The 21,628-nt window shown below is 36.1% G+C and overlaps 2 protein-coding genes across 2 annotated transcripts in view; one reads left to right on the top strand and one right to left on the bottom strand.

Annotated features, from left to right (window-relative positions):
* Positions 1-8,933: 8,933 nt before the first annotated feature.
* LOC144963953 (uncharacterized) lies at positions 8,934-12,550 on the top strand. The gene has a single exon (XM_078897896.1). The coding sequence runs from the start codon at positions 11,543-11,545 to the stop codon at positions 12,548-12,550; it is 1,008 nt and encodes a 335-aa protein (XP_078754022.1). The 5' UTR covers positions 8,934-11,542.
* A 2,151-nt stretch (positions 12,551-14,701) lies between these two features.
* Positions 14,702-21,628, bottom strand: part of LOC144965053 (mitogen-activated protein kinase kinase kinase 20-like) — a 45,903-nt gene continuing 38,976 nt past the window's right edge. Inside the window, exons 20-22 of the mRNA XM_078899936.1 lie at positions 20,615-20,712; positions 16,582-16,763; positions 14,702-16,199 (exon numbers count right to left, since the gene is read on the bottom strand). Of these exons, the coding sequence (XP_078756062.1) occupies positions 15,241-16,199; positions 16,582-16,763; positions 20,615-20,712 (1,239 nt within the window). The 3' untranslated portion in view covers positions 14,702-15,240. The remainder of the gene's footprint in view (positions 16,200-16,581; positions 16,764-20,614; positions 20,713-21,628) is intronic.

Genomic DNA, 21,628 nt, shown 5'->3' with positions numbered 1-21,628 from the left:
TCCTCTATTCTCTGATAGATTTTCTTGAAACTTTGCCCCAATACTCACAATACCATGTTCTTTATTTCGTATTGATGAATTTTTGAAATATTGATTACTTCAGAAATTATTGGCTTTCAAACTGAGAATTTTGACCAAATTTCAGATAAAGTATAGTGACAAGATAGAAAAATTTATATTTTAAAAAGTATTTCACTAATCAAAAAATCATCAATAGGAAGTATTTGTCTTTGGATAAGTAACTTATTTCCAAAGTTATATGCTTTTATCTTTGTAAATAGTCTCGAAATATTGATTCAAAGTTATGTAAACAAAATCCAAGATGGCGGCCGTTACCATGGCAACGAACTTTTTTTTTTTTAAATGACGTCATATTTCTCCATTATTTTTTATTACAAGTTGCTGTGTGAAGTTTGAATCAATTTGCTTGGAAAATAAAAAAAATTGGGTCTTTATGCCGCACCCACCCTTAAAACACACGTATGTATTTACAAGTTTGGCTAGAAATCTCGGCATTTATATTTTGATTCATTAACCAGTAACTGCCGTACTCTGGAAAAACTGGTATTTAAAAATTTGGGGCAGAAACCTCATCCTTCAAACGTCGATATCGATCCTGGGTGGGGTTCCTGACCTCCTATAGTGGACAGGGAGCTACTTACTGTATCTTCTATCCCCCTATATCTGGGTGGGGATCCTGACCTCCCATAGTGGTCAGGGAGCTACTTACTGTATCTTCTATCCCCCTATATCTGGGTGGGGATCCTGACCTCCCATAGTGGGCAGGGAGCTACTTACTGCTCAGCCAGTTGGTCTCAAGATTAGTGAAGAGAAGACAAAACTACTGCGCTTAACTGCCAAACAAGAAGCACAAGTCACCACCTCTGGCACAGCAATATAAGATGTCAGGGAATTTACATACCTTGGCAGCAAAATCATTCAGTCGGGTGAAACTGATGAAGAAATCATTGCTAGAATCAAGAAAGCGCTAGGCCTTTGCAATATTGAGACCAATATGGAAAACGGCCAGCATATCCACAAACACCAAGCTTAAAATATTTAACACTAATGTTAAAGCAGTCCTGCTCTATGGGTCAGAGACTTGGCAAACAACCTTAACCACATCAACCAAGATATAAACTTTTGTAAATTGCTGTCTTCGACAAATACTCAAGTTGAAGTGGTTTGACAAAGTGCCAAATACTGACATTTGGACAATAAAAAAAACAAACCAAGAACAAATGGATGTCCAGGTCAGACGCAGAAAGTGGCGACGAGTTGGTCATACTCTGCGGAAAAAGCCCTGTAATATAACCAAGCAAGCTCTCAAATGGAACCTACAGGGCAAGAGGAAACGGGGTCGTCCAAAACAGACTTGAAGGAGAAGCCTTCACCAAGATTTGTGCGTCTCCAATCTGACCTGGAGTGAGGCAAAGGTCTGTGCCAAGAACAGAAAAAGATGGAAGAGTGCTGTTGAGGCCCTATGCTCCGCCAGTAGCCAAGAGGCATAAGTCAAAGTAAGTCAAACAACAGAGCATTACAGTAATCCAGCTTTGAAAATAAAAGAGAAACGACAAGTTTCTTGGTAACATCCTCAGAAAGGAACTGTCAAGTAGATCCATTTTTTTTTTTTTCAAATGACACATCAATGATTGGATCATTGTCTTAATTTGATGGTCCATCCACAGTTCTGAATCTAAGAATGCTCCAAGATTTTTTACTTAGTGAACAATATCTAATGACACCTCTCCTACTTTCCAATTTCTTCTCGTTCCAAACATCTCCTAGTTTGGATGAAGGTGATGGGTTTGGAGTCTATCGCGTCAGTCTCTCCTGAGCATTGTCCCCTACAAAACTGGAAAAAGAGTTATCAAAGCTTCTTCTGCTTACAATCGCCAGGTGATTGGAAAATACACAGAGGGTATTTGGTGGGGGGTTGTTTTGTTTGTAAGGGTTTTACGGCGCTTGCAACACTATCAGGTCATACCAGCGCCAGAAAAAGGAAGAAAAATGGGATAGTAAAAAGTTCCAGAATTTAAATTTAAGCACCTAAGAAAATGCGAAACAAAAGGGAATTGGTTCAAATAGGAAACAGATGTAGATTCCAAGAGCACACCATCAAGTATTTAGTTTTAGTTCACCTAACATCCAGACACAAGCACAGGTCCCCACTAAGAGGGATACACTCAAATGTTTCCAAATCATATACATACAATATGTAAACAAAAAATAATACAGTGCATAACGGAGAGATGATTTACAAGACAAAAAATACCACCTCCCAAAACTCTGTATCCCTCCCAGCTAGGGTATCCAGCCAGGGCCAGGACAAAACCAAGTAATCTCATCCCAAGACAAAGACAGATAGCATGTTGGAAAACAGATATAGGAGAAATAGAAGACACCGTAAGTGCCTCCCTTTCCACTTTGGGAGGTTAAGAACCGCACCCAATTTTTTTGGGGTTTTTTTTTTGTTTTTTGGTTGTTTTTTTTAATGGGCTGAAGCCGTAATTTGTTTTATGTTATGTTTTAAGGGTTTTACGGCGCTTACAACACTATAGGTTATATCAGCGCCAGTAAAAAGGAAGAAAATGGGATAGTATAAAGTTCCAGAATTACAAATAAACCACCCAAGAAAAAGTAAGACACAGGGAAACTGGGAACAAATAGGGATCAGATGTAGATTCCAAGAGTACACTATCAAAGTACTTAGTTTGAGACCACATATAAGTCTCATCCGGACACAAGCACAAAATCCAACAAAGAGGAACACACTCAAATGCCTACATTATACATTAAAAATAACAAATATAATAATACATAACAGAGAGATGATTTACATGGAAAAAAATATCATCTCCTAAAACAATAACTATGCATTTGACTGTTTCCCTCCCAGCTAGGACTCCGGCCAAGGCCAGGACAAAACCAAGTAATCTCATTCCAAGACAAAGACAGAAAGCATATTGGAAAACAGATATAAGGGGATAGAAGATGCAGTATGTACCTCCCTGCCCACTATGGGAGGTCAGGATCCCCACCCAGAATCCGTAATTTGGCAACCCAATGATGAAATGAATAATTATGGGAAAAGATCCCTGATAAAACAATTAAATTTTAAATAATAATGTCTTTATTGTCCTCAAAAATGTGGCAATTTGTTATTTGGTTACACATTTATAACAATACAATATTATAAAGAACATGCATTACATACTATATTGACATATATGCACACTAGTAACATTGTAGTCATCGTCATCAACAACATTGTGTGTGTGTAAAGACTGCATGCAGGACGGGAATCATGACTTATCAAAACTTTTTTTTTTTTTTGGATTCATTCACCACCGGGTGATTAAAAAATATAGATAGGTCTAAAGCGGTTTTTTTAATGTCTTGAAAATTGTCAATCATGATAATATTGTTGCAAAAAAAGGGGGTAATTGAATGATGAAATGGTTTATGATAGAAAGAGATATCATTGGAGAATTAATTAAATTTAAAAAACAATATATTTTGGAAATACTACTAAGAGTCCTTTAGAGAACTGTTTGTTTTGTTTTTAAGCGTTTTACGGCGCGTGCAACACATTTAGGTCATATCAGCGCCAGTAAAAAGGAAGAAAATTGGATAGTGAAAAGATTCTAGATGTACAATAAAAAGGACTTGAGGAAAAAAGTAAGACAAAGGGGAGTGGTTCAAATAGGGAACAGATGTAGATTCCAAGAGCACACCATCAGTGTGCTTAGTTTGAGATCACCTAAATGTCTCAACCATACACCAGCACAAGATCCCACTAAGAGGAATACAACTCAAATGCTTAGATTATACATTCAAAATAACAAACATAATAATACATAACAGAGAGATGATTTTCAAAGAACAAAATATCATCTTCCAAAACAATAACTATGCATTTGACTGTTTCCCTCCCAGCCAAGCACTACGGCCAGGGCAAAACCAAGTAATGTCATTCCAAGACAAAGACAGAAAGCAAATTGGAAAACAGATATAGGGGGATAGAAGACACAGAACGTACCTCCCTGCCCACTATGGGAAGTCAGGAACCCCACCCGGATAGAAAGAGATATCACTGAAGAATTAATTTAATTTTAAAAACAATATATTTTGGAAATACTAAGAATACTTTAGAGAACTGTTGAAATTACCACACACAGGATGGCAAAATCATAATGTTAAAGGATTGCAATGGTGGAAAGTTGAGTAATCTTGAGAACAATAAAAAATAAAAGCATGATGTTTTGAGTCATAAATAGCTGCCAAAAACCATGTGACATATCATTCCAAGACAAAGACAGAAAGCAATTGGAAGACAGACACAGGGGGATAGAAGACACAACAAGTACCTCCCTGCCCTCTATGGGAGGTCAGGATCTCCACCCAGTTATCAGACTGTCATCTCATTTTGGTGTAGATATTGATATCTTGAACTGGTCACTATTACATGGAAAATGCACTATACAAAAAGCTGAAGTCTTTTTCAAGGCCTGTCAGGAACTGACAACGATCCCATTTGATAGTCATTCAAAACGAAATAAAACACCACCCGTAACTGGTCCCGCAGGCATGAGTTAATGCTCATCTCAACTCTTTTTTTCCGAGCACCATTCAAATACGAAATTCTCTGCCTCAAAATATTTTTTAAATGAATGGCCAAATTGAATTTGACAGAGAAATTGATGAAATCAAAATGAAAGCCTAGGCACGTCCATTTGTCCTCGCCACACCCACAGTCACGATTATCTTTGATGCACAGAGCTGCGACTTAATGGCAAGACAAGACAATATAAATATGGCCATACAATTATTTAATGGCAATTTAAGGTCATATTATATTATATGCAAACTCTGTAAGGAAGATGGCAAAATAACAGTTCGAGTTCAGTGACTGCAACACTTTTAGATCACAAGCATCTACATAAAGAAAGACAAAGGGGAATATATTTACAAGAACTAGAACAGTGCAGCACATATACCTCGTCCTTGCTTGGACAAAATCATTTAACACGAGGAATCCATGAAAACAAAGGGTATGTGAAATTTGTACAAACAAAATTGGAAAACGTATGAATTTCAAATGTTTAGATTTGTACAAGGAATCTGTGAGGACGAGGAATACATACTGTAGCAATCTACTGCTGTGTCCCGCCTATGATTTCTGAAATGTCATAAAGACATCAGCGTGGGATCCTCGGTGGAAGGGAAACATTTAGAAAGTTCTTAATGTTAATACTAGGTCACTCAGCAGGTATAATTCACAAGGTAAATAACTTTATCTCACAGAAAAATAAACACACTCACTGACGTCTGCCAGTTTCCTTCACAGAGAGGTTTCTGGCCAAGACTGGAGAAAAACTAAGTCACAGAAATGACATTTTATTTGCCTCACTTAAAAATATATTATATATATCTAATGTCCTCAATAATCCATTTACACATAGATAACCCTGGTTTGGTACTTATGAGTATATATTCAATTTTTAACATTTAAATAATTCCGACATAATACCATTTTGAGATGACAAGTTACAAATTGGCAATAAAAATTTGTTCAAAATTTGTAAATACTTATATAAAAGAAAAAAACAAAATACTTCCCCCCCCCCCCCCCCCCCCCCCCCCCCCCACCAAAAAAAAAAAACAACAACAACAGCAACAACAAAAGCTGTTATTATAGCAAAAATGAATATATACATAATTTTACATGCTAAGCACACTTTTACTATTTATATTATTTTTTTGTATAATATATTTTTTTTAATCCACTTGAAAGTCATTCACCATTCCCATACATCCTATCACAGTAAATAATAAATGCTGATCAGCAGTCATATTGCATGAATTTTACAATTGTAACCAAAACCTGAAAGAGTAGCTTCTATACTGTGCCCAAAGTCAAGAATTGACCTCCAATCGAGATAGCATTGCAATGCCGTTGATCATTCGTTTTTTCCTGTAGCTCAGAAATTATAACTTTTGCAAATATTACCAGATTCATCATTTTGAATGTCTAGGTAACTGGCATCATCACTATCGTCATTGACCTCTCTGGAGGTAGAAGCAATGAATCTTCACTTGGCCACAGTAAAGAGATAACCCCTTCAATTCAACAATAGAAAACAACTACAGTGGAACCTCTGGATAACGACACCCTGAATAATGACAACCTCTGGATAACGACACCCTGAATAACAACCCCTGGATAGCGACATTGACCTCTGCTCCCGATTCTTTTGCGACATGTTTCATATTACAGCAATTCCATTCTGGAATTCAAGGAGTTTCCAATGTGAAATATTTTAAATTCTAGGATTATAACAAAGATTAAATTCTTTCGACAGTTACTTTCTCCACTAGTCGACTCCTAGACTGCTGCTTCCACAGAAGAATAAGGTCCTCAAATTCACTTTTCTTCAACTTATCTGAAGATATCAATGTATTTAATTGAACAATAAACTTCATGGTATTCAAATACTTTGCCGTTTTTTGCTATTTTGTCTGCTAATTTTATGGTTTGTTTTTTTTGGGTCAAGATCTGAAATATCATTCACAGGTTTGGCTTTCTACGCTTTCAACACTTTTAACCTTTCTCTCCTTCTTCCTCTTTCTAATCTTTTCATCCTCCTTCTCCTCAAAGAATTGGCTGTTGGAAGCCTTTAAAGAATTGAGAAGAGAAGAGCTGGCGAAAATCAATCATCTCTTCCCCGACATCCTCTCCAGTTCAGCCACACCTCCCTAATTCACAGATTCACTAATAATGTCCACCTCCCATTGTTTCAAGTTAACCAGAGATGCCAATTTAAAATTTGGCTCACGTAAATTTCAGAAACAATTCAGAAGAATTTCATTGCCTAAACAGGAATCTATGCATACAAAATATAATCTATTGAGATCTATAATCATCCCAAAACCCCTTGTTTCAAATCAAGTAAATTTCCAAAACCTATTTCAAAATGCCATATAAAATATTAAAATGAATGGTAGGGTTGGTGGTAATGATGATATGACGGTGGCTGTTGTAGTGGTAGTAGTAATGATAATAATGATGATGTATACGGTTATGGTGGTTGCAGAAGTGGTGGCAGAATTTGATGATGTAGTTATTGTGTTTGTAGTAATGGTAGTGGTGATTATGTTATGGTGGTGGCAGTTGTAGCAGAGGTGGCGGTGATATTGATGTGTTGGAGGAGGTTGTGATAGTGGTGGTAAGGATGATGTGGCAGTGATTGTTGTATCAATAGTGATAGTGTTGGTAATGATCTGGTCGTGGTGGTGGTAATGATGATGATTATGATGGTTGGTGGTTTTAGCAGTGGTAGAATGATGTGATGATAATGTAGTGCTAGCATGCTGGATGATACAGTGAATATGATAGTGATGATGATGAGGATGATGATGATGTGGTGGAGGTGGTTGTGGTTGTGGTGAGGTGGTACTTCGTGAAATGATGGTGTGGTTGTGGTGGTTGTAGCAGTAGTGATGATGATGATGATAAGGTGTGTGCTTGTGGGTGAAGAGAGAGATTGATGGCTGATGTGAAAAGGATATGATCCACTTTATTGATTTATGTTTGTCTGACAGAGGGTAAGAGTGACAGATAGTGTGTGTGTGTGGGTGTGTGTGTGTGTGTGTGTGTGTAAAATGAAAGTGAAAAAATAACGAGGCTAAAGAACTAAGTGAACTTTATTGTTTTAATTTTTGTGTTTATGTTTGTGTGTGTGTGTGAGAGAGTTTTATTTGTTAATTGGAAATATTAAGTTAACATATATTTCATTTTGCCAATTGCCTAGAAACAAACATTTTAATTGAAATTAATTGTGTGAGTGTGCGCGTGTGTGTCATTTGAAGACAGAAAGAGAGACTAATAGATATATACTATATATATATATATATATATATATATATATATATATATATATATATATATATATATATATATATATATATATATATATATATATATATCAAGGAGTTCTTTAGAAAGGAGATTCCCTCTGGATTTCCAGCCCCCGCTAGTGGGGGCCATTGGTTAGATAAGGATTTCAATCTGCCTTGGTACATTGCCGTCGAATGCGCAATAATTGATTCTGTTCTTTTAATTTAGGTACTTCATATTAATTTGGTTAATTGGCGACCAAACGTTTTATAATAATATTTCTTAGGTCTTTAACTATCTGAATATACTCAAAAAAAAGAGTGAACTATCAAAATTTGTACTTGAACGTGTAAACTATTTTTTATGACGGCCGCTTACAAACTGAGTGATTAGGTTTGGTTTCTTTTCAAAATTGAAAGTAAGAATCTGCAGAGGATGTTTCATGACTGGATATTTATCGCGCCACAATCTTTGAAAAGTTGTAAGTACTAATTAAAATTTACTATCTAAGAAATGTTTACAACCTAGTATTTGGCGGTAATTTCTGCAGATGATAGACCCATTGTCATGATTGCTATTTCTATCGATTCGCTCGTTGGCTAGTCCTAGATCGTGATCAGACTGATTTGGATTACTGTACTGTTTCTTTTTCTTATTGTGGAGGCCTGTGGCTTTATATTTGTCTTTTTTCCATGTATGATTTACTGATATTAACTTTATTGTCGTAGTCTAGTGCGTTATTCTTGGGTGATCCCTTCGCTCGTCACGTCATCTTCACCGTAATACTTAGAGACTAACAGAACTACACCTTAGACTTAGTCCTTCTACTGCACTGTAGTCTACTCATAGTGTGCAATTGCTAGTACTGCATTAACCATTGTTTTTTACCTAATGATTGTGGATCTGATGTAGTGGTTTGAATCTTATTTAGATGGCAGAAAGCAACAGGTTATGATTTTAGATAAACTTTCTCGTCAACATACATTGTCTTTTGGTGTTCCTCAAGGCTCTGTTTTGGGTCCAATTCTTTTTGTTTTGTATACTTCTCCATTATCTAATGTCATCACTGGTCATGGGCTGCGCTATCATCTCTATGCAGATGATACGCAACTTTATGCTACTGATAAAACTAAAAATCTCGAAAATATTGTGAAACGTGTGGAAGAATGTGTGACGGATGTGAAAGAGTGGATGGATGCAAACAAGTTGAAAATGAATGAGTCAAAAACAGAAGTGATGATTGTGGGAAATAGAGGGCAGTTGAAGGTGAATGATGGTCTTGAGGTGTTGATTGGGGGTGAAAAGATCAAAGTTTCAAAGACTGTGAAAAATTTGGGTGTCTATTTTGATTCAGAAATGAGAATGTCAGCTCACATTTCTGCTCTCTGTAAATCTTTATACTTTCAATTGAAGAAAATCAGTTCGATCCGTCAGTATATTGCAATTGGAACATGTAAAACATTGGTTGTTTCCCTCATTTTTTCGAAACTAGATTATTGTAACTCGCTGCTTGTCAACTTGCCTCAGGCTTCTATTAAACAATTACAACTGCTGCAAAACAGTGCAGCAAGATTAGTTTTTGGCAAAAAAAAATTTGATCATGCAACCCCTTTGTTGGCATCTCTCCATTGGTTGCCCATTGAAAAGCGCACATATTACAAAGCAGCATGTCTTGTTTATAAGTGTTTGGCTGGTATAGGACCGGCATATCTCACAGATCACGTGGTCATGTGTAAATTTGAAAATTACACTTTAAGATCATGTAATGACCAAACGAAAATTTCGGAAAAAAGATCAAGAACAAAATTTGGTGATAGATCGTTTGCTTGTTTCGGCCCCAAGATTTGGAATGAACTGCCACGTGGTCTGAGGGAGTGCAAGTCTTTACCTACTTTTAAAAAGAATCTCAAGACACATTTTTACTGTATTTGTTTTTCTTGACTCTATATGAATCCTTGATTTGGCTATGAATTATTATTGTTGTTATTATTTTTTTCACTTAAAATTGATATTTATATTGTAAAGTGCCCAGAGCTTGTGTTTTACACGAGAATGAGCGCTATATAAATGAGTATTATTATTATTATTATTATTACCATATAGAATGGAACTTGTAATCTTAATATATATCATATATTAGTAATGACTTAAATGGATCTGATGTTGCTGTGATATGGCTGTCTATCCTATTGGATTAGTACCCTGCTGATATACCTAGTTTTCTTTTCCATGTTTTGCCTCATGTGAACTTTTACCTCTTGTGAATCTGATGTTGATGGACTTGATTTGCTAGCAATTTCAAGATGGGGAAAAAATGTGGTGTTGCGAATTGCAATGGCAATTACAATGAAGCCAACAAATGTCGTGTGTTCAGATTGCCTAAAGAGGAACAAGAACAGCAAATATGGTTAAACAAACTCCCTCCGCATGATAATTCTCAACCACATCCGACAGAATTTGTAATTTGTGAAAGACATTGGCCTGCAGGTGTTCCAATGAAAATTCTACCTGGTGGAACCGATCGTCCAAAAGTCCCTCCAAGCATATTCAATGTCCCTCAATCAGTCCTTCCTACAGAAAAGCCACCTCCGCGCCCTCCTCCAGCAGAAGACAGACAACTGGAGTACTTCTTTAAAATCGACAAAATTAGTTCTTTTGAAGACTTTGAGCCAGAGAAACACCTCTTTAAAAAGTACGGCTCCAGCAATTACAAATTACTTACATCGAAATGTAAAGATAAACATTATTTGTTTTCATGACGGAGAACTACAGTGAGAGCTATTTGTCTGTTATTGTACATAATAAATCCACAATGTGTTCCCCTCTTACTATGTCAGCTTTTAAAAATGGACTAAATGTTTCATTTGGAAAGATATTAAACCCTAACAATGGCCTTTCTTCCTATACCCAATTCATGGAAGCTATTAAATGCGCCCTCAATTATGACCCTCCTTTAGATGGCCTGCTCGACAAGGCAATTATGGTCCTTCAACAGTCTATTGAATCAATGGATGTGAACAAGTCAAAAAAGCTTACTTTTATTACAAGGCAGCTCCAGCTTTTAAGACGGAAAGAATATCTAACAAATGATTACTGCTTCGCTGTTGAAATATTTCCCAAATGTAGCTACGAGCAATTAAGAGAAGTTCTTGTGTTGCCAAGTAAAACAAAACTGCAAGCAATAGTTTCTGCCACTGATGTGGATCATGTTCTTCGACGAACTTGTATGAAATTAGATGACAAACAAAAAGTATCATTTTTGCTTGTGGATGAAGTAAAAATCCGTCCATCTCTTTCTTTTTCTGCTGGCGTTTTGAGTGGTATGGCTTTGAATAATCCAAATGAGAAAGCAACATCAATGCTGTGTGTAATGCTCAGATGTCTTCATGGAGGTCCAAGCATCATGGTGTCAGTGAATCCTGTTCATAAGTTGACTGCGAAATACCAATTTGATGTTGTGAAAACAGCTGCAGCTGCTGTGGAAAGGGCCGGGTGCACTGTCATTGGATCCATAACAGATAATCACAAAATCAACCAACAGTACTGTAAATTGTTTTCAAGAATTACAGATTATCAAGCTAGACATCCCTTGGCAGAAGACAGAGTTTGGTTTTTACTCTTCGACACTGTTCATATTATAAAATGTATATAAGAAATAATTGGATCACCGAGAAGCAGCAGCTGTTGTCGGTTGATGGGAAGAAGGTTGGATGTTTTGATGATGTTAAAAATTTGTATGACTCGGAGAGATCCAATATATTAAAGATGACACCCCTTACCAACTCAGCAGTACGACCAAGCCGCCTCCAGCTACAGAATGTTAAGCTTGTACTTCAAGTATTCAATGACAAAGATGTTGCTGCACTCTGTTTGAAATATGCTGCTGAAACCGCTGACTTTATTGAAATGGTATTGGAGTGGTGGAAAGCCATGAATGTGTGCAGGAAAGGACAAGACTTGAGGACAAGAGATCCGTGTAGTCAAGTGCAGCAACAAAGTTCAACAAACCTGCAGGTGTTTCTTAAATGTTTCCAAAGTGGCACCTCTGGACAAGGAGCTTGTCGACAGAAATGCTTGACTCATGACACACACAAGGCTCTCCTTCAAACTACCCAGGGAATGATTGCTGTTTGTCGGTATCTTTTTGGTGTAGGATATGACTATGTCCTGCTCCGAGAGATTCAAAGCGATAGGATAGAAGGAGAATTTTCTGTGTATCGACAGTCCACAGGTGCAAATGCATTTATGAATGCAAGCGACGTTTTTACATCATACAAAAAGCGATTGACAAAATTTGCTGCCTCTTTCTTGGAATTTGTCGAGATGGATCAAAGCACCTCCCGGAAATTTCACTCTTGCTATGCAGAATTGACATACGATGATGCGTCATGGATTGAACAGTGCATGAGTGACATCTCCTTGACGTGTGAGGAAGAGAGCTCAATAGCATACATTGCTGGATGGTTGGAAGCAAAATGTGTTGATGAGCTGCAATTTGATGATCATGAAGAACCCCTCCTGTCAACAGAGGCTAAGGATTTTATTGAAGAAGTTTCTCGAGGAGGACTGAAAGTGCCCCATCTCTCAACATATGAATTTGTGAAAGTGGGACTTTGCTTCATGAAAAAACATAAGGAGCGAGCTTGTTGACGTCAAAAGTTAATACGAGTTTTGTCAGTCATAAATTCTTTTTACGATTTTGAACTCAATTCAAAATCCCTTTTGCGACGGTTGGCAAACATTTTGCTTCATGGCCTCCACAAATTGGACAAAGACCATGACAAAAATTCCATTCTCTACCAAACTTCCATCAAGAAAGCCCGATTGGCAGATTAGGAAAGTAAGATGATTGATTAAGTATGTCATGAAAGTGTGGCCATTAGTTATTCTGTCATATTGTAGTAAGCACGATTGTTAATAACTCTTGCTGAGACTTTTGATATAATGCACGTACCTTTCCCAGGTCCTCTTTTATGAATAATGTTGAACTTATCAATCACTTTAATGACTGTTTTGGTCTCTAAAAATAAGAATCATATCAAAAAACGATTTGTTTGTTATTGAAAATGATTATCTAATACTGATCTCATGGCCTCTAGTGTTAACAGTAATTAATATTTTATTGTGGGATCATCCTCCACAGATTGCCCCCTACATTGTACAGCTCCTCTTCTATTCCTCCCATTTTTCATCTTCATCATTCAGATCATTTATCACTGTTCCTGACAGGTCAGCAATTTATTATTTTAAAATTGTTTTGGAAGAATTTTGTTTTTTGGTTCAAGGAGTAGTGTTGCGCAGATGTTCAGTCTTCGCTTAGCAACTGAGTGTACAGGGATCAATTCCGTCCACTGCACTGTGTGACTATGAGTGAGTCACCTTGCCTCTAGCTTGTGGGGCGCTGCACTACCAGTGACCCACCAGTGGTGGTATATATCAACAATGTTTAGACAAATTTCCCTTATAGGGATGAAATATAGTAATATAGTGTTAAAAAAGAAAAAATTTCGAGAGACTAAAACTGCAATTGTGATATGTGTACTGGAATAAATATTGTGAGTATTGTTCCGTGCACTTTTCTAAATTATTTAAAAGAAACTATGTCTCTTTATTACTAGGTAGTGCATCCCTTAGTAGATATTTTGGTATTCATATTTTTCTTGGGATAATCCTCCACAGATTACCTCCCTTTGTTGACATTGCACAGCTCCTTTCCATTTCATCTAATTGCTCATCCTCATCATCATCTTACATATGATGTATAATAATTAATCAACCTTGTAAAGAAATCATCCTGATTCAATCACTATAAGGTCAGTTTTTAGAATATCTAACTACTCATCCTTTCTGTTTCTTGGTTACTCTTATTCACTACTTATAATAATAATCATTCAATATTTTTTTGACCCAGAACTCACATTTATTCTTTAAAAGGGCAGATTTTGCCCTATTATACCCTTAGCGAAATTTTGGTGTGAATTTTCTAGATTTTTTTAGTTGGCCCCCACTAGCGTTGTCTGAATATTCGCCATGATTGTGCTTTCAGTATAGTTGTCCTTGATATATATATATATATATATATATATATATATATATATATATATATATATATATATATATATATATATATATATATATATATATATATATATATATATATATACATATACATATTGTTAAGTACAGAATAATCGAGGCTAAAGAGCTGGATGAACTTTACTGATTTGTGTGCGTGTGAGAGAGAGAGATAAAGAGTGGAAAAAAAAAAAAAGAGAGAGAGAGAGAGAGAGAGAGAGAGAGAGAGAGAGAGAGAGAGAGAGAGAGAGAGAGAGAGAGAGAGAGAGAGAAAAAAGAGAGAGAGAGAGAGAAAGAGAGAGAGAGAGAGAGAGAGAAAGAGAGAGAGGGAGAGAGAGAGAGAGAGAGAGAGAGAGAGAGAGAGAGAGAGAGAGAGAGATTTTGCTGTCACAATGCAAATCAGTGATATTTTGCGATTTTTTGTGGCCACAAACGATGCAGAAAACTTCCATGCCAGACTACAATTAAATGATATACGGATGCTGGGGTCATAACACAAATGGTGAAAAAAGAAAATGTCCAGTCATAATTTTTTATTTAAAAAATATAAAGAAAATAGCCACTGAGAATTATCTTTTAAAAGTAAAAAATATAATGAGCAAATATTGGCATCAGATAAAAATTTAAAAAATGGTCCATGATACAATGCTACAAAAATGTAGAAAGAAATAAAACAATAAACGTCTTCATTACCAGAGGCTTTTTTTCTGAGTGAAGGAACACATATTTTTCTTTTTTCAGATATTTTTCATTTCTATTTTTTCAAAAAGTACAGTTTATCTTTCCTCACATTGTATTTTCCTCTCTGGATAACAGCAAATCCAAATTCTAGAACACTGCAATGCACCATGCTGGGGCTGGGTGACCAAATGTAGTGATTATAAATTCAGACCTTTTATATAACACAATATCCACGAAACATGCTCAAAGCGCTTTACAAGGGGTCCCTGGCCAACAGCAACACTTAAAATGTAGGACGTTACATGAAGCCTGCTAGACGGTATTACAATTTTTTCTGGACAGAGACAACACATTTTACACCTGAGTACGATGAGAAAATGTGAGTGAAGAGCCTTTTCCAAGGACTCAACTATGCGCCGAGCGAGGCTTGAACCCAGGACCCTCCGATCTGAAAACGAGTGTCATACCACAAGACCACATACCTCCCATGAAAACCGAATTTCGGCATGCTCGGATTCCAACATGATTTTAGCCTTATCCTTAGAGAGTGCTGAGGTGTAAAAGCTTCTTTCAGAGAATACGGTCTAAGAGGACTTACTTTTATGTTTACCGTTGACTGTAACCCATCCGTCTTTGTCACTCAAATCACTGTTTAATTCATTGTTAGAACCCTCCATTTTTAATTGTAGATTTTTCTTATTTCCAATTTTTTTTCCACTACCCACATTTGATTTGCTATCTCCCTGGTTATGCCCCTTGTTAACATTAGAATTAACATAATCACTTTGGTTAGACCTTTTATCCCACTGCTTGTAGTCGTTCTCCCCTCGATGTGATTTTCCTCGATCTTCTCTTGAATCGTTTCTATTGAATTTTGGTTTGAAACCACCTTGTCTTTTATTAAAAAATGGATTGCCTTTATCCCGAGAATCTTTTGCTCTCTGACCGTCTTTATCATTCCCAATCTCCTGTCTTCGTCCCCCTGTTAGATATAAGGTATGACCTCCACTGAAAGCCCTGCGGTAATCTGAATTAGACCCATATTCCTTTCTCTTTTTATTTGGTTCACTCCGGGTTTGACGACTCAATTGTCTTTCAGGCCAGTGTTTATCCCCACCTTCGAAAGCAATCCTTCTCCTACTCCCATTATCCTCTCTGTTCCCTGCGGAATATGGCCGAGGTTTCTTAAACCATTCATCGTTGGTTTTTGGAGTCAGCGCATGTCTATTACCTTGACCCCTAATACCATCATCTTGATTATGTTTGGACCCACCGCTTTGCAGACTATCTGAACTGTGGATGTTACCAGATGAAGAAGATATACTGTCTCCTCCTAAAGTAAAGACAGGCTTATCTTGTCTCAATCTCTGGCTTTCTGTTGCAGATGGACTGGGTGAGGTGGCCACTTTCCTCCCTAAAGCCATGCTGTAACTTGTAGAAGGTGAGAGCCGGGGAAAGTCGATGTGCTCTGTGGTCCCCGGTATGGGTTTTGCTATAGATGGACGCCTCCCTGACACTACATTTGACCAAAGTTCAGCACTACCTATTGGACAAAATGAAAATGAGATATTATTTAAATACGTTTTCTCAGCTATGTAAACAAAACAAAAAATAAACCAAAAAAACTCTTCTGAACAGTGATCACTTGAGCTTGAGCTTAAACTTATTCAAACTGACATGAGACGCCTATTTAATGGATTATCTGTATTCCTTCATGAAATCATGGATGGCATCAATACCGCAGGGAAATAAATTTATTAAAATCTTTTTCTTTTTTTTTTTTTTGAGATTAGTGAGAGGGAGGGAGGGAAAGAGAGAGAGAGAGAGAGATAGGGGGGGGGGGGGGGGAGAGAGAGAGAGAGAGAGAGAGAGAAAGAGAGAGAGAGAGAGAGAGAGAGAGAGAGAGAGAGAGAGAGCTAACTTACTTGAGGACCGAGATGGTGGCAATTCAACAGGAATAAAGCTTTTGGTCCAGGCATCTGGCAGGTTGGTTTGGCTGACATTGCTGGATATTGAGAAACTGGCGTTGGTGTGGGCTGGAGACTCTGGCATGGTGGGATGACTGATTAGATCTTCCTCTTCGAGTTCAAGGGATGATTTGGACGGTCTGGGTATTGTAGGATAACAATAATATATGGTTTTTATACAGCGCCTTACCCTGTATCCGAAAAAGCTCAAACCCTTTAGTAGTAATGAGCAAAATAGGGTATGGAGAAGTGCCAAATGAAAACAGAGAATAAAAAGTCAGACGGAGGGTGCCATGTCAATTAGATCCTGAGTTAATAATAATAATAATAATAATAATAATAATAATAATAATAATAATAATAATAATAATAATAACAATAACAATAATAATAATAATAATAATAATAATAATAATAATGATAATAATTATAATAATAATTATAATAATAATAATAATAATAATAATAATAATAATAATAATAATAATAATAATAATAATAATCATAATAATAATCATCATAATAATAATCATAATAATAATAAATATTGTTCCGCACAGCCAGGGTTAATTTTTATCATGAAGCACAGAAGTACTGGTAAATCTAAATATTATTTTATATTTTCACAGACAAGATCCTGAGTTAATAATATAATAATAATAATAATAATAATAATAATAATAATAATAATAATAATAATAATAATAATAATAATAATAATAATAATAATAATAATAATAATAATAATAATAATTGTAATAATAATAATCTATGATTATTTTTTAAATAGGGTTGGGGATCAACATTGCTCTGTACAGCCAAGGTTAACTTTTTATCACGAACCTTCTTTTTATTTCAGCCTAACTCTATCATCCCATTGACTCAAATTAATACGAAGAAAATCTGCTAGGTTGTAATACTCACTCCTTTATTGCGTTTGATTCTCATTGCAAGTATAATTTATTCTATGCAATTCTAGCATATCCACAACAAAAATTGATGACGTAATCATTAAACTCTCTTGATACTATCAAATAATGATAATAAACAAAAATTGATGATGCGACCAATCAAAGTGATGATCTGTGTTAATTTCCACAATACAGTAGCATGATAATAAAATTTGATGAATGCCTGTTCGTAATAGCCTTCATTTCTTCAAAAATGATACGATGTCTCCACTAATTAACACCAATGTATCTCTAGTGGTACGACACTCACTTTCTGATCGGAAGGTTCTGGGGTTCGAGCCTCACTCGGCGCATAGTTGAGTCCTTCGAAAAGGCTCTTTACTCACATTCTCTCATCGTACTCAGGTGTAAAATGAGTATCTGGCACTTAACACCGTTGTCTCTGTCCGGAAAAAAAATTGTAACATCGCATAACAAGCGTCATGTCTCGTCCTACATGTTAAGTGTTGCTGTTGGCCAGGGACCCTTTGTAAAGCACTTTGAGCACATTTAGTGGATATTATGCTATATAAAAGCTAAGTTGTTTTTTTTTGGGGGGGGGGGGGGGGGGTTTAAACGGATCGTTTCTATGTACATTTGCAACCCACATCAATCATCGATGCTGTATGTAGTCTTCGATCAGGTAGTTAGTACACACAGTCTGTAGTCCACCCCATAAATAGGGTCACAAATGTTATATTATAAACTTGAGCTTGAGCTTTTATATTGCTCAATCTCCACTAAACATGCTCAAATCGCTTTACAAAGGGTCCCTGACCAACAGCAACACATAACAAGTAGAATGAGACATGACGCCTGTTTGGAGATATTACTTTTTTTTTTTTCGGACACAGACAATGCTGTTAACGCTCAGGTACTCATTTTATACCTGAGTATAGTGAGAGAATGTGAGTAAAGAGCCTTTTCCAAGGACTCAACTATGCGCAGAGCGAGGCTCGGACCCAGGACCTTCCGATTTGAAATCGAGTGTCATACCACAAGACCACATTGCCACACAATTATGACATTCTTACATCTTTCTTAATAAAACTAAAATTATAAAACAAGCACGCTCATGACGTCCACCGAAATTTAAAATTACAAAATAGAAGTAGCATTAAAGATAAAATAGTCTTTTAGAAAGACATGATTAAATATCTTAATTAGCTAAGTGGCTCCGTGGTGCATGTATGCTTAAACTGCCTTTAAGATAATAGGTTCGTATCCAGGTATGGACAATTTAGTAAATCTATTTATTTTTTTTTAACTGAAAAAAAATCATCATTTTTATTAATGTCATAGTTATTAGATATTTTTTGATACTTTAAATTATTTTTTTTATTATAATTATTATTTGTTTTATTTGGTATTTATATGGTATTTTTAAATATTATTATATTTTATAATACTTTATTATTACCATCAGTATTTGTTTACCACATTTGTTTCTTGTTGTTTTTTTGTCTTTCTTCAAAAACTTTTTATCATTTAAGAAAAATGTCTATCTTAAATTATTTTTTTAAAATTTATTTGTTTATTTATAACCTATGTTAATTTCCACAATACGGTAGGGGTATAATAGATGACTGCCGTTTGTAATAGCCTTTATTTTGGGTTCTCCACGAAGAAGAAGAAGAAGAAGAAGAAGAAGAAGAAGAAGAAGAAGAAGAAGAAGAAGAAGAAGAAGAAGAAGAAGAAGAAGAAGAAGAAGAAGAAGAAGAGGAGGAGGAGGAGGAGGAGGAGGAGGAGGAGGAGGAGGAGGAGGAGGAAGAAGAAGAAGAAGAAGAAGAAGAAGAAGAAGAAGAAGAAGAAGAAGAAGAAGAAGAAGAAGAAGAAGAAGAAGAAGAAGAAGAAGAAGAAGAAGAAGAAAAGAAGAAGAAGAAAAGAAGAAGAAGAAGAAGAAGAAGAAGAAGAAGAAGAAGAAGAAGAAGAAGAAGAGGAGAGGAAGAGGAGAGAGGAGGAGGAGGAGGAGGAGGAGGAGAGAAGAGAAGAGAAGAGGAAGAGGAAAGAAGGAAGAGGAAGAGAAAGAAAGAAGAAGAAGAAAGAAAGAAGAAAGAAGAAGAAGAAGAAGAAGAAGAAGAAGAAGAAGAAGAAAGAAGAAGAAGAAGAGAAGAAGAAAGAAGAAGAAGAAGAAGAAGAAGAAGAAGAAGAAGAAGAAGAAGAAAGAAGAAGAAGAAAGAAGAAGAAGAAGAAGAAGAAGAAGAAAGAAGAAGAAGAAAGAAGAAGAAGAAAGAAGAAGAAGAAGAAGAAGAAGAAGAAGAAGAAAGAAGAAGAAGAAGAAGAAGAAGAAGAAGAAGAAGAAGAAGAAGAAGAAGAAGAAGAAGAAAAGAAGAAGAAGGGAAGAAGAAGAAGAAGAAGAAGAAGAAGAAGAAGAAGAAGAAGAAGAAGAAGAAGAAGAAGAAAGAAGAAGAAGAAGAAGAAGAAGAAGAAGAAGAAGAAGAAGAAGAAGAAGAAGAAGAAAGAAGAAGAAGAAGAAGAAGAAGAAGAAGAAGAAGAAGAAGAAGAAGAAGAAGAAGAAGAAGAGAAGAAGAAGAAGAAGAAGAAGAAGAAGAAAGAAGAAGAAGAAGAAAGAAGAAGAAAGAAGAAGAAGAAGAAGAAGAAGAAGAAGAAGAAGAAGAAGAAGAAGAAGAAGAAGAAGAAGAAGAAGAAGAAGAAGAAGAAGAAGAAGAAGAAGAAGAAGAAGAAGAAGAAGAAGAAGAAGAAGAAGAAGAAGAAGAAGAAGAAGAAGAAGAAGAAGAAGAAGAAGAAGAAGAAGAAGAAGAAGAAGAAGAAGAAAGAGAAGAAGAAGAAGAAGAAGAAGAGAAGAAGAAGAAGAAGAAGAAGAAGAAGAAGAAGAAGAAGAAGAAGAAGAAGAAGAAGAAGAAGAAGAAGAAGAAGAAGAAGAAGAAGAAGAAGAAGAAGAAGAAGAAGAAGAGGAGGAGGAAGAAGAAGAAGAAGAACAACAACAAAGCCCTTCTTATTTACATTAAATGATCAAAAGTGTCCCTACAAGTTATACTCCTTGAAAGGAAAAACAAAAAAACAAAGCAAAAATCCCTCACGTTTTTAACGTCAATACCACATTCTGCTGCTTGCATGTTGGGCTACGGCCATCAACTTCATACATGAACCGAGTCCACTTGGGTTTTTCTACAAATGGCTATAAGAGGAACAACAAAAGAGAAGATAAAAAATCAACTTTTTAACATGGGACTTGTTTGCTTGTTTGTTTTTAAGGGTTTTACAGTGCTTGCAACACATTATCATTAAGGTCATATCAGCACCAGTAAAAAGGAAGAAAATGGGTTAGTAAAAATTTCTAGAATAACAATTAAAGCACCCTGGGAGGGTAAGACAAAGAGGAATTGGTTCAAATAGAAACCAGATGTAGATTCCAAGAGCACACTATCAAAGTATTTAGGTTTGTTTGTTCCAAGACAAAGACAGAAAGCAAGTTGGAAAACAGATATAGGGGGATAGAAGACACAGTAAGTGCCTCCCTGCCCACTATGGGAGACCCGGAACCCCACCCAGTACTTAGGTTTGAGATCACCTAAAAGTCTCATCCAGACACAAGCACACGTCCCCCACTAAGAGGAAAACACTCAAATATTTACAAATCATGTATAATATGTAAATAAAACATAATACAGTGCATAACAGAGAGATGATTTACAAGACAAAAACATATCATCTTCCAAAATTAACTAGAAGTAATATATTTGACTGTTTCCCTCCCAGAGCCAGAACAAAAGCAAGTACTTTCATCCCAAGACAAAGACAAAAAGCATGTTGGAAAGAAGATAAAGGGGGATAGAAGACACAGTTAGTGCTTCCCTGCCCCCCACTATGGGAGGTCAGGAACCCCCCCCCCCCCCCCCCCCCCCCCCAGAATATGGGACTTGAATTATGAACTGAAAACCTAAGTTTATTACACGATAACAAATAAATCAATACTTAATTGTCCTAGCTAACAGCAACACTTAGCATGTAGGACATGACGTTTATTAAGCAATATTATAATTATTTTCCGGCAGAAACAATACAGTTATCAGCAAGGTACTCATTTTACACCT

This window comes from Berghia stephanieae, chromosome 2 (assembly GCF_034508935.2).
Source record: "Berghia stephanieae isolate SIO BIC M18660-M18661 chromosome 2, UCSD_Bste_1.3, whole genome shotgun sequence".
Classification (NCBI taxonomy): Eukaryota; Metazoa; Mollusca; class Gastropoda; order Nudibranchia; family Aeolidiidae; genus Berghia; species Berghia stephanieae.
The sequence above is the reverse complement of the archived record's forward strand: the minus strand, read 5'-3'. Positions and strand labels throughout refer to the sequence as shown.

What these genes read in the sequence shown, in the direction of transcription:
- LOC144963953 (XM_078897896.1), top strand. Translation starts at nt 11,543, where the DNA reads ATGTATATAAGAAATAATTGGATCACCGAGAAGCAGCAGCTGTTGTCG.